Below are 12,736 nucleotides of genomic sequence, written 5' to 3'. Positions count from 1 at the left end.
TCAAGTAATAGTATGATTGGAATCTCCAACTGTAAAGACCCTTGAAGACCATCTCTCTATTGATATTCACTACAAGGCAACCATATTCTCAAATAGTTACACCATCATTGGTGCAACTGTTTGAGAATCTAAAGGCATGCAGGTTAGGTGAATTGGAAACTTTATGATGGGTCCCATCTTAGACCCAAAGCACAGGGCAGCACGAGTGTCCTTGGTGGAGTCCGACCAATGCCTGGCACCTACGTTGTTTAAACAACAAATGTACTTGTGCTCAATTGTGCAACCATGTGTGTGTTCGTGTTAAAATGAGGCATAATCAGGCACAGTCATGATGCATTTGCACGGTGAGGCAGGAGAAAGCGACTGCACCACAGAGGGACAAAAACCTGATCTGATCTTGACGACTGACCTTTCCTGACATTTATATGGTGCAATATTCAGTCTCGGCCAAACACCACCACCAAACAACCGCTTTCCAATGTCAAGGTTGCAGCTGCATACAAGTCCTGCATTGGTCTCTCCAAATGCTCAAGATGGTGATCTAAAATATAGTTACAAACATGGTGTGATTCCAGCCTAGTGAGAGTGAAGGATGCTAATTATACAGTGGACAGAGCAGTGGTAGAGCAGGTAGCTCAGTGGATAAAGAGCTGGACTACTTGGGTTTGAATCCCACTTATACTACTGGTCTGTGCCCTTGGACAAAGCTCTTATGTACATTGTCTCAACCCACCTTGCTAGCGTAATGGGTTCCGGCCTTGGCTTGGGAAGTAGATGTGAAGCATCACTGTAAAATGAGCATCTGTTTCATGGAAAAGTGCTATAGAAATGCAGTCTGTCTGTACACTAAAATATTCAGATACGCCTTAACAGACATAAGCAGGTTCACAAGATGTGCATGTACCCTGTGTTGTGTCTGTCCCACACTGGATGCAAAGTCACAACCTCATGCATGCAGCATGAGAGGTGGATATTCAAACAGATGGACTAAAAACTAACACCGGTGCAGCCTACATTATGAGTATTGCACACTTGTTGTGAACTCATGACCTCGGGCATAAGCAGTCAGATCCTCTAAGGGCCCTATCATCAATCATGACAATGATTCTTGGTGTCAGGGAGTAAGGTATACTCACTGCACAACACCCGCTTGCTACCTGTAAGCACCAGGTGTGTGCATAGTGCTTCACATCCTCTTTTTTACTCTAAAATAAACAGAAAGCAATGCTAAAAAACTAAAAATTAAAAATTATAAAAAAATACAAGAGTTTAATAACTGGTTGGTAACATGTTCTTTCTCTCAGAGATTGCAGGCAGGGAACCATGTAGAAATATAGGCCATATGCTTCCTTTCAGTGTAAAATGGGAGCATTTTGTGATTAAAGAGCAGAGGTCCAATGATTCAACCCTGTGGTGTTCCAGAAGAAATTCTGATTTCAACAAATGTGAGGCAGCTTTCTATGACCTGTATGTTTCAACCCTTTAAAGATATAGAAAACCAATTAACATCAAATAGACCATTTCAAAATTGTTGTTTCTTTATTATCATTACGTAAGATGCTATGAAAAGAGGCAATGAGATGAAGCACGACTAAAACAGAAATTTTCATAATTTAGCTGCTATGTAATTTTACATTGATTCAAGTCATTCATCCATAAAGGTCCTTTATAAAATGAATGCTTGGGCAGAGATGAGGAGAAGCAAACAGTCAGTGCATGGTTGTAGTAATCCATGTCAACTAGCAACTTGGAAGCAGCAGCTGCACATTTATCATCTTGGAGAGTGTCACACGACAAAATGTAGTGGATACATGTTGTACTGTGTGCAAATGCAAGGCGAGTTGGTCCGAATTAGCCTAAAACAACCTATCAGCCGATGCTTCATGAGGTTATAGGTTTAGGCATTTGTGGTTGTGCAAGTAGTCAGGAAAACGTCATGCTTCACTGTCTGCCCACATTCTTGGGAAACAGCATCTGCAACAGAGTTTGTGTCAATAGACAAATAAAAACCCTCTCACTTCCCACACAGTCATCAGTCAAAGCATAATTTGCCTCCTTCCATTTAAATGGCACAAATTTTAAGTGACCTTTAAGTGAAGCATTGTTTTATAAAGTGGTTACACAACTCACCACTCATTTTGTTCATTTGTGCTAATGTGTTGCTGGATGCATTGAGGATTAAGGACTCTAATCTGGGAGAACTGGTGGTCCAAAGGTGCAGGTTTCTGATCAGAAAGCATTAGGTTCAGTTCCCTGACTAGACATGAAAAACATGAAGGTATCTTGATAAATGGTAATTGTAACAGCTTTTAAAGTGCTTTGAACATTTGCATACGAGTGCTTTGATGTGGCTTATCATATGATTTGATGCAGTATGTATAAATTGAATTGAAATTTAATTATAGTGAATAAGTGTAATACGAATACATTCAATTTAAAAGCCCAGTTTACTTCTATGCATCTATGTATTGCTGATCAATATTTGATGACAGTTCAGCAGTTCATTTTTATGTTCTATGTCACTACCTTGGGCAGTGGTACGTGGTGGCACGAGTGTAAACAGCTTTCACTCCATTAGCCTACTTTACCATAGCATTGTTATATCCCATGGGAAGACCCTACGTCAGGAAGCAAAGTCATTACTTTGGCTTCCTGTGTGCTGAAATGTGCTATCCATTATTTTGTTGCAGTTCAAACCCAAGCAAGGTTAAGGAGTTGCTGTGCACCTGAAGTCAGTAAACCTCACTCCCCAGTGCCAAGACACTCTAGGTACAGATGCTTGGTTTTAGCCTCGTGGTTTGGAGTCCCTACCTCCTGTCTGGGAGATTGTGAGTTCACCTCCTGAGGCGGAAAAACAATGCAGAGGTTAAACTCACGTAGGTACTGGTGAGAGCTGGGATGGCGAATTGTCAACATGTTGGTGTAGGGGGCCCCAGCACCAAGATGGCTGCTATTATGAAATTTTTTAAGAATGTTAATTCCCTATGGGCGATTGTTACATATTTGATTTGTCGTTGAGGTCTCAAGTCTCTCAAGATTTAAGCAACTACTTAAACGTTGAGAAACAAGGTCATTTAAGATAGGGGAAAAAAAGATAAAAGGTCAGTTTCAGAGCTGCAGACCTTCTAGATTAAATTCAATAGAATTTTGTAAATCCCTTGGGAAAACTCCCTCTGGGAAATTGAGGTTCCAGCAGCATCATATAGCAGCACATGGGTAAGAAGCACAAAGAGTATCAAAAGTAGAAGTAAAAAAAGTTTGAAACTGAAAACGTCTTTGGAGGAGTTGCATTTACCAGGAACCACACCTTTGTTAGAAGTGTGGAGGCAAAAATGATTTTAAGTCAAAGTGTCTGAGGCTGTTTGTGGAAATAAAGTCAAGGAAATTAACAGATTAAATAAGCTTTTAATTTGACACGTCGAAGACACACGCAAAGTCAAAATCAGAACCGCAGAATTTTGAATGAGTGTGTGTGCACAGCATTTCTGAAGGAGATCTTTTGTACTTTCAGAGAAGGTTTCAGGCTATCTGTAAGACATTAAATGAATAATTTTGACATTACAGAGGAGACTTTGCATACAGTAAATTTTGAACAGTAAAATATACTCTGCCAGGACTACATTTGGTCCCAGTCCAAATAGCGTTAAATATACTCTATCAGAGTGCTAAATCAATTATATCACAGTGTAAAATCAACTCTACCATGCTGTGATTGACTCTTATTGGAGTTGAAAAACTTGATTTGACAACACGGTAGAGCTGACTTCACTTTATAATAGAGTGAATTTAACTCTGTTTAGACTGGGACTGGCAGAGTATATTTTACTCTGCAAAATCTACTGTGTAGTCCATCTTAACATCCCACAATGAGGTATTTTGTAAGGTTCAGAACTACACATTGCTCCCCTTCCACATCCAGCTGATCACATTTGAATTGGTAGCCATCTGGGAGGAGTCACAATAATGTGTTTTACGACTGAATGGCCTTAATCCTGTACTTTCTGTGATGAGCACATGTATCACTTGATTACCCATAATTCTTTTCTTAGCAGCTGTCCAACCAAGCTGAGAGTGACAGCTCAGAATTGTAAAAAACATTTGTTTGAACAGAAATGGTGATTTTTTTTTTTTAAACACCCCTTCCTGTCCTTGAAGGATTCATTTCTGCCAAAGATGTTGATTTTCAATGTGATTTAGACAAAATATGTGGCAAAGACACCCATACATCAATCATTTGAATGAAGGTCATGGTCACTGGAGTCAAATGTGATATTGCTGTTCCCTTATTGTCTTCATACCCACGGGTACTATTAGCTAGTCACTCAAAATCTTAATTTTTTCAACGCAAAAAGCAGTATTAATTTGTTCAGAGATTTTATGAGAAATGTCATGAATCTCAAATGTCCAGTATGTCACAATAGAGTGAATAAAAAAGTAGCATAGCATGTTCAAATCTGCATGAAGTTACAATAAACAGAAATGGACTCTACAAAAGGTAAATTCTACAGTATAGAAAGCCAGCATCACAAATAAATGCATTTAATAAAACACATGCCACAAAGTATTTCACTGCAAAATGTTAATTTTATGCTTTAAATGTGTCAATTGCAGCTAAAACCTAGCAAATACTATATTTTACATATTTAATGACATTTGCACACTGAAAATTTAATTCAACACAGCAAGTTCAGAATAGATTTTAAATAAACTCGTAGGTATGAGTTCACTTGTTAGTCAGCCCATGGTTGAACCCATTGCATTGCCCAGAAACATCAGCTGTCACATTTAAGGCCCCTGACATGTGCATTTCTCTCTCTTTCTCTTTTGGCATCGTTTTAGACAACACAGCTGGTATTGTGGCACGCAGGAGTACTTTTACCCTCAAGGATCGAACCCAGTACCTGCTGCCCGTAGTGGTGACAGACAGCGGCTCACCAGCGCTCTCCAGCACCAGCACTTTGACCATCAGCGTATGCAGCTGTCAGCCTGCTGGTCATTGTCCCACTGGAGGGGTGGAGGCCCTTGCTTTGTCTATGGGGCTCAGCCTGCAGACCTTGTTAGGGCTCCTGGTCTGCCTGGCCACTTTCACAGGTAATGCACCACTCAGTTCTAGTTCAGAATACCAGATTAGTAGCAATATTTTGAAGGAATACACTGTTTTTTTGGAGTTTGGCCTCTTTAATAATACCTCCAGTACATACAAGTTCAGATTTTAAAGCGGGAGTCTCCAACCCTGCTCCTAGAAAGCAAGAATCACCTTGTTTTCCAACTCCCCGACCCACCCACTGCTAATTAGACAGTTCAAGGGTTAGGAAGCATCAGACTTTATGAATAAGCTGCAGTTAGAGCAGGTAGATCTGGAAAACATGCCGAGCCTGTGATCTCCAAGAGCAGAGTTGGTGACTCCTGCTTTTGACATCTAAAATGAGCAGCAGTGGCCGTCAGACTTAAGCTTTGTAAATGGGAGAAACTGACATGTTCAACTTAACACCTTCTCCTAATTTCCATCGTGGCAGACGTGTGTTGCTTTTCTGTTTTCGATGGTACAAAGTTTAACTTTATTATGGACCCCTTTTTATGAGGGGCTAAATTTTATTGTTTGAGTTACTACGGCAGTGCCCTTATGCAGTATGTATTCCTATAGAAAAGCGGGAGCTTTGTTGACGAGCTTTCTCGAACCTGTGGTGTGAGAACATTCCGTCTTGTGATAATAAAACAAGAAGTGTCTGTGTGTGTTGCATATCTGTCAGACTGTTTGTGTATTATTTTCTTTTTCCGTCTCTCCCCCGTGAACGCATTAGAGATAGACATCCGTTTAAGGCAGCAAGTGACTCATCTCTGTCGACAATCTTTGTCAAAGCTGGCATACGAGAACATTCCGCTTTGTGATAATAAAACAAGAAGTGTCTGTGTGTCCCATATCTGTCAGACTGTGTATAATTCATCTCTAATTCTTTCCGTCTCTCCCCCGTGAACGCTTTAGAGATAGGCATCTGTTTAAGGCAGAGTGACTCATCTTTGTTGACGATCTTTGTCAAAGCTGGCGGGTGAGAACATTTAGTCTTGTGCCAATAATGATGATGACTTCAAAATGATGGTTTTGAAAGTTAATCCCCAAAATTTTCATAATGAAGGATGCACATCATCGTACCATGCACAAGCCATATCCGAAAGTTGAGGCCGATCTGACAAACAGTCAGAGAGATATGCATTTCTTGCTTTATAGATATAGATAGATGTTGGCAAACTGGAGGGGACGGACTCCATCTAGTCTGTCACTCATTGCATTTTCCAGTCTACATGTCAAGGGTTTTCCCAAAGCCAAAGAATAATGAAGTACATGTTTACATCACATCATCCAACCATATATACTCAGACATTTAAAAAGATGTTCACAGGTGTCAGGACTAGATATTTTCATTTCACATGGGCTGCATTTACATTGGACTTTATATTGCTAGTGCAGCAGATAAGAGAATATTTAGAGCGGAATCCTGCAAATGGTGATAAACGCATCAAATTCGGCAGAAATAGTCCTCAGACAATCCTCTTTTGAAAAAAAATGATTGGCCAGTTGAATTTTCAGTTGGCGTTCAGGTAGAGGTCAATTGAAGAATTTTACACAGGAGTCAGAATTAAAAGATGCTCCAATCATATTGAAACCTATGCCACATTACTTGCCTGATCATAAAGATTCCAAAAAGGTATAGTTTGGACAGTCTGTAACTGAATTCTATGGAGTTACGGGATAAAAACAGCAAGAATGGTGACAGAGGTCAGTGTCGGTTTGTACAGGGGTCAAAAGTTAAAGTTCCTCCAATTCTGGTAAAAAGTGATGCAAATTACTAGTTGAGTTAACACGGTTTTAAAAATGAATAGTTTGGACCATGTATCATCCTTACTTATCACATTATGGGGTAACATATGTGACATGTCATATAATCCAATAGACGTAGACGTTGTTTGACCTTTACTTTGGAGACCAAGCATTCAGCACTGTCAAAACTATTCCATTTATTGCTCAACCAATAATTTGCATCACTTTTTACCAAAATTGGAGCAACTTTAACTTTTGACCCCTGTACAAAATGAAACTGACCTTTGTCACCATTCTTGCTGTTTTTAATCCCGTAACTCCATAGAATTCAGTCACAGATAGTCCAAACTATACTTTTTTGGAATCTTTATGATCAGGCAAATAATGTGGAATATTTTTCAATATGATTGGAGCATCTTTTAATTTTGACCTCTGTGTAATTCTTCAATTGACCCCTACCTGACCACCGATTGAAAAGTCAAGTGGTCAATCGGTTTTTCAAAAGAGGAATGTCTAAGGAGTATTTCTCCCAAATTTGATGCTTTTATCACCATTTGCGTGATTGTTTCAGTTATCTGCTGCACTATGCTTCAAATGCAGACACTTAATGGACCTAATTTCCTCAGATCCCATATAACAAGTTTTAAATTGCATGGGAATTCTAAAACTTTGGATGTTGGTTTGGTGAAAAATTGGGGGTGATTTAGTAAGAATAGCTGCACAAACGATGGCATGTTGTAGCATGACAGAGAGATGTATGTAAATGAGCATTTATGTATGCCAGTGACCAAAAGGGCAAAATGAAATTCAATCAGCCACTTGCAGGTTTGTGCAAAATAAGCCATTTTCAATTAAAATGTTATTTACTTAACATTTACTAAAACAAAAATTAATCTTTCTTGAAAATGGTTTGTGCCATTTCACAGGAGGTGCCAAGTGTGTGGCACAAGCTCAAATTCAGCACCTCTGCCATGACAAACACCACCTGTGAATAAAGAGGATTTGATTTGAATAGTTTAAGTTACCCTACTATAAACAGACTCGGTGTCCATTTCTTTGTGTGATATTAGAGATGCATGGCTTGCAGATATATTCAGACACTGCAGGTAATCCATGGGTTTGGGGGTGGGCCAAGTAATGAAATTAATAACATTCTGATTAATTGAAATTGGATTAAAGTAGCAAGCCACAGATATCCCACAGTGGACCACAGATATAAGCATGTCGGTGGCACAGCGAGTATGTCAAAGGATAGAGTGAGAAGCTCCTTGTCCGTGCAGTATTTATCTGTGTGACTGGGCTTTCAACAAACCATTGAAATTTTGAATAATTGTAATGATGGTCGAGTGGGGGTCATGTAGATTATCATTTGTAATGGCAGCAGGTTCGGATGATGCTCTCATCTGTGCATCTCTTCTATAAACATGTAGCGTCCTTTGTTATAAATAGGGCACTATAAATTTTTAAATGTGGCATGTGTTAAAGAAGATTACTTAATGAAAATAAAGAAATGCATGCCCTAAACAGCTCATAGTAAATCACTTTGAATCACATTTATACATGTCTGCAATCACACAACAATTGGCACCATACATTCCAATATACAAATATAATTATTAGCCTATTAACTTTCTTTTGGGCTTGAAAAAAAAAAAAAAATCAAACTTTTCTCATTTTCTCCTCTCAATATTTTATACACTTGGTTAGACACACCCCAAATTGCATATTCATGAAGGCAACCATATTCAATAGACAATACATGGTATTTTACTCACTGGAAAACAGGTTGCACAGTTGCTTTTGGGTGGGATGGGGGCTGCAGACACTTTTTATACACTTAGTAAATCAGGCCTAATGTGCATTACAATGATCCTTCACACACACACACACACTGATGTAAGGGTGAAGCCATGCAAAGTGCACATCTGCACATATCAGTAATACTGGGATCAAGAACCTGGCTAAAGGCCAGTTTAGTGATTGATCTGTCTGATGATAGAATTGAATCTATGACCCAATGATCCCAAGCTTGCTTCGAAAAGTTTTAGGCCATCATTTCTCCATGGATCCTATATAAATCTAATAATTTCTTACATGCTCCTAATTTTTTTTTCAGTCTTCTACCAGTGTGTTTTTCCACGTCATCCACCTGTCCATCCTCCTCCCTCTGCCTCTTCACCTTCGTTGTCTGGTATAAGGTCACTGAGGATCCCATCTCAGACTCTGGTCTTTATCTTGATAAGATGAAGATGTAAGTCTTTGCCAAGGTCCATCCCTCTCTGCGACAGCTGGACTTTGTCATGTCTAATGATTCCGTCTTGTTTGTGTTGCATTTCTACTGTTGATGTGATGTCTCACTATCCTGTCAGGGCAGCAGTGATCGTCTGTCCACCGAGTTCTCCTTGATAAGAATTAGAGGGGCAGAAGGTGTGGACAATATACAGCCCACAGAGACATTACGTGCACTATAAATAAAACATAATTGAATTTCTCACAAAATGCACTGGATTTGGCTCCACCCCTTGTGGCCCGAAGTACGACACGACAGTACAGATAATTGATGGATGGATATGATGGAATGTGACATTTGTGTTCCATTTTTTACATTTAAGAGATTGATGTCTTTTGCAAGAGAAACTATAATGCAGCCTGTTGTCCTTCACCCACGACATTGTTGCCAGGAACGGTGCCACAAATGACTTTTGACATTTTACCCAATTTAGCATGCGGTTGCTGGCAAATGTTGCCTCCTAGCAGTGGCACCACTGGGGTTGAGAGAGACACAGCGTAAACCGCATTTGGTCATTTTTCTCGAAGCAAATTATTACACATTTGCATTTTGTTCCACATATAATCCAAGGAATCTTTATGAAAACTACAGTTGGGAACATAACTTTTGTACAATGACAGATTATTACATCCGCCAAGGACGTAATAAAATCATCGGCATTTATTTATTTGTCTGTTTGTTAGCAGGATTACGTCAAAACTACTGCATGGATTTTGACAAGATTTTCTCTACAGATAGATAGCAGGCCATGGAAGATGACATTAAACTGTGAAGGTGATCCGGATCAGGATTTCAATTTGTGCGTTTCACTTTGTTGGATTTTGAGGATTACATCAACAGATTTTCACCAAATCTTCACCACACACTGGTGTGTGTATCTCCACATTAGAGATATTACGAGGATTGCTTTCTTCCACCTGCAAAATATAGTGAAGATTCATCCCATATGGCTGATACTGAGACCCTGATTCATGCATTTGTTTCTTCGAGATTGGACTACTGCAATGTTCTATTTTCTGGTTTACCGCAGTCCAGCATTAGGGCTCTCTAATTGATTCAAAATGCTGCTGCCAGACTTTTGACAGGAAGCAGAAAGTTTGACCACATTACACCCATGATGGCATCTCTTCACCGGCTTCCTGTCCCTGTGAGATCAGATTTTAAGGTTCTGTTACTAACCTATAAAATCATTTACAGACTGGCACCTCCCTACTTGGCTGACCTGCTTAAACCCTACGTACCGGCCTGGGCTCTACGTTCTCAGGGTGCAGGACTACTTTGTGTCCCTAATGTAAATAAAAAGTCTGTGGGTCACAGAGCTTTCTCTCATCATGCCCCTGCTCTGTGGAATGATCTCCCTGCGTCAATAAAACAGATTCTGTAGAGACTTTCAAGTCCAGACTTATGAAGCACTTATTTTCCCTTTCGTATGGCTAGCATAGCATGTTACTACGCTTTTTACTCTTAAATTAATTTTATTAGGAAACTGAGCGGGCCACGGCTTCAACTTTATCTAAAGTCTGGGTCTTTTAGTGAAGGTTAGGGCTAGCGGCTGGCGATCACCTTATTATTTCTTGTTTTTATTGTTGCTAAATGCTGACAAATTATACTGTATTTGTTGTCTTTCTGCCGCTGATTCTGTTATTTTTTCTCTCTGTTAAAGGTGCGACTCCATCCAGAGATGGGTGTAGGTGTTTTTCTTCTGCAAGCCTCCCATCTTGTGCACCAGCATGGACTCCCAAAATCTCCTGTATATTTTCTTGTATTTTCTATTGTGTCGATAGCATGGCCCAAGCAGAGGGTCACCCCTTTGAGTCTGGTCTGCTTGAGATTTCTTCCTCAAATTATCAGAGGGAGTTTTTCCTTACCATTGTTGCCTGTGTGCTTGCTCTGGGGGTTGGTAAGGTTAGACCTTACTTGTGTGAAGCACCTTGAGGTAACTTTGTTGTGATTTGGAGCTATATAAATGAAAGTAAATTGAAATAAATTGAAAATTGTTAGGCCTTGGAAGACTTCTTTAAAGTTTGGAGGTGATCTGGATGTCTCTTTGTAGACTTTTTTGGATGACATCAAAACTACTTCACAGATACGACATCATGATGTAAAACCAAGATCAGGAAAACACTCTTGTTTCCGCTTGTGAATTAAATATCAGATTGCAACATCTTGATCGGTCAGACCTTTCTTTCTGGGTCAGTATGCAATTATTGCATTGTGAAATCCGGATCCAGGTAAAGCCCGGGTCATGATGTGAATCACATATCTTTTATTCAGAGTCCCTTTCAGTCCTTGGCGGATGTCAGAAATCTCCAATTGCTCTTGTTTTGACTTTGTGCACCATCACCACAGCAGAGTTGAAAACACACAATCAAGGTATGATTTAAGTGCAGGCATTAATATTTTTATTCAATCCATTGGAATTAAAGCTGTAAACTTACACTAGAAGCACATCTCGACTGCATAATTTTGAATCTATTGTGGTGGTGCAAAGAAGCAAAATTCCAAATTCTGTCAAATACTCATGTGCCAGCCAAAACTCTTGTGATAGAAAAGCAGCAAAAGTTTCGGGAAAGTATTTGGAGATAATCTTTGCCAACTAGGTTACGCATGTGCAATCATCTGTGTGTAATTAGTTAAAAACAAAAGAACAACAAAAAAAAAAACATTCCTAAGAAGACTGGGTTGAGCACGCAACAGAAACTATTATTTTTATCATCTCTGCTGAGGATTTTGTTATTGTTGGCATTTGTTTTTCCAAGAGGATTTAAAAAAAAACACACAGATTTAAGTGAAATTTGGTGGAGAGGGACACCTTGGACCAAGGAAGACCTGATTTTAAGGAATAATCAGTTAAAACATAGATTTTATGAGTTACAGAGAGAATAATTTAAGATATCTATAAAAGAAGTTCTTCGGGTGGAAATATACTGGCTTTTTAAACCACTAGAGGATACACCATCATGCACAACAAGGTACTCAGACCATGTGGAACTTCCAGATTTGTATGCCGTTGACAAACGTAAAGTTTGACTGATCTCTTGCCAGCTGTTCCAATAGGCATTTGTTGCTATGCAACAGAAATGACACCTCACATAAATGTGGAAAATGTGCACTCTGCCACACAACTTCTCTTTAAAACCGTGGGCCATTGTTTATTTGTTTGCTGATACCATCTCGATACGGCATCTGCAATTTGTTTATGCGGTAGCATGCAGACATGTCACGTTAATTTCTGAGGATGTGCACAACAGATGCACTAAACAGATGCAGAATACATGAGGCAGCCATCTTGCACATGTGGGCTCAGAGTCAACAGCAAGAATATCTCTACTTTAAGCAACGTAGCGCTTATATATTTGGCTGGTCATTACACTTGAGTCAAAAACACTTTGTCATTTATGGCCACAAGATGGCATTTACATGTGTGACAAGCTGCTCTTGTATACTGATTATATCAGAATGAGGCACTAAGCAACTTTGTTGAGCAGAACATGGCAGTAATGCACCATGAAGCTGCATATCCACCACCATGAAATAAGGAAGACTGCTAGGCTAAGGTAAGGCTAATGTTATGTTCACATAACATTAGCCGAATTGGAGACTCGGCTCCGCAGCATGGCAAATTCTAC

At 39.5% G+C, this 12,736-nt stretch overlaps 1 protein-coding gene across 6 annotated transcripts in view; it reads left to right on the top strand.

Moving 5' to 3' along the window:
• Positions 1-12,736, top strand: part of cdh19 (cadherin 19, type 2) — a 93,509-nt gene that overhangs the window by 65,114 nt on the left and 15,659 nt on the right. For all 6 annotated transcript variants that reach the window (XM_034166798.1, XM_034166810.1, XM_034166827.1 and 3 more), the window contains one exon: positions 4,840-5,091. In XM_034166798.1, the coding sequence (XP_034022689.1) occupies positions 4,840-5,091 (252 nt within the window). The remainder of the gene's footprint in view (positions 1-4,839; positions 5,092-12,736) is intronic.

The sequence above is a fragment of the Thalassophryne amazonica genome, chromosome 1 (assembly GCF_902500255.1).
Source record: "Thalassophryne amazonica chromosome 1, fThaAma1.1, whole genome shotgun sequence".
In the NCBI taxonomy this organism is placed as follows: domain Eukaryota; kingdom Metazoa; phylum Chordata; class Actinopteri; order Batrachoidiformes; family Batrachoididae; genus Thalassophryne; species Thalassophryne amazonica.
The sequence above is the reverse complement of the archived record's forward strand: the minus strand, read 5'-3'. Positions and strand labels throughout refer to the sequence as shown.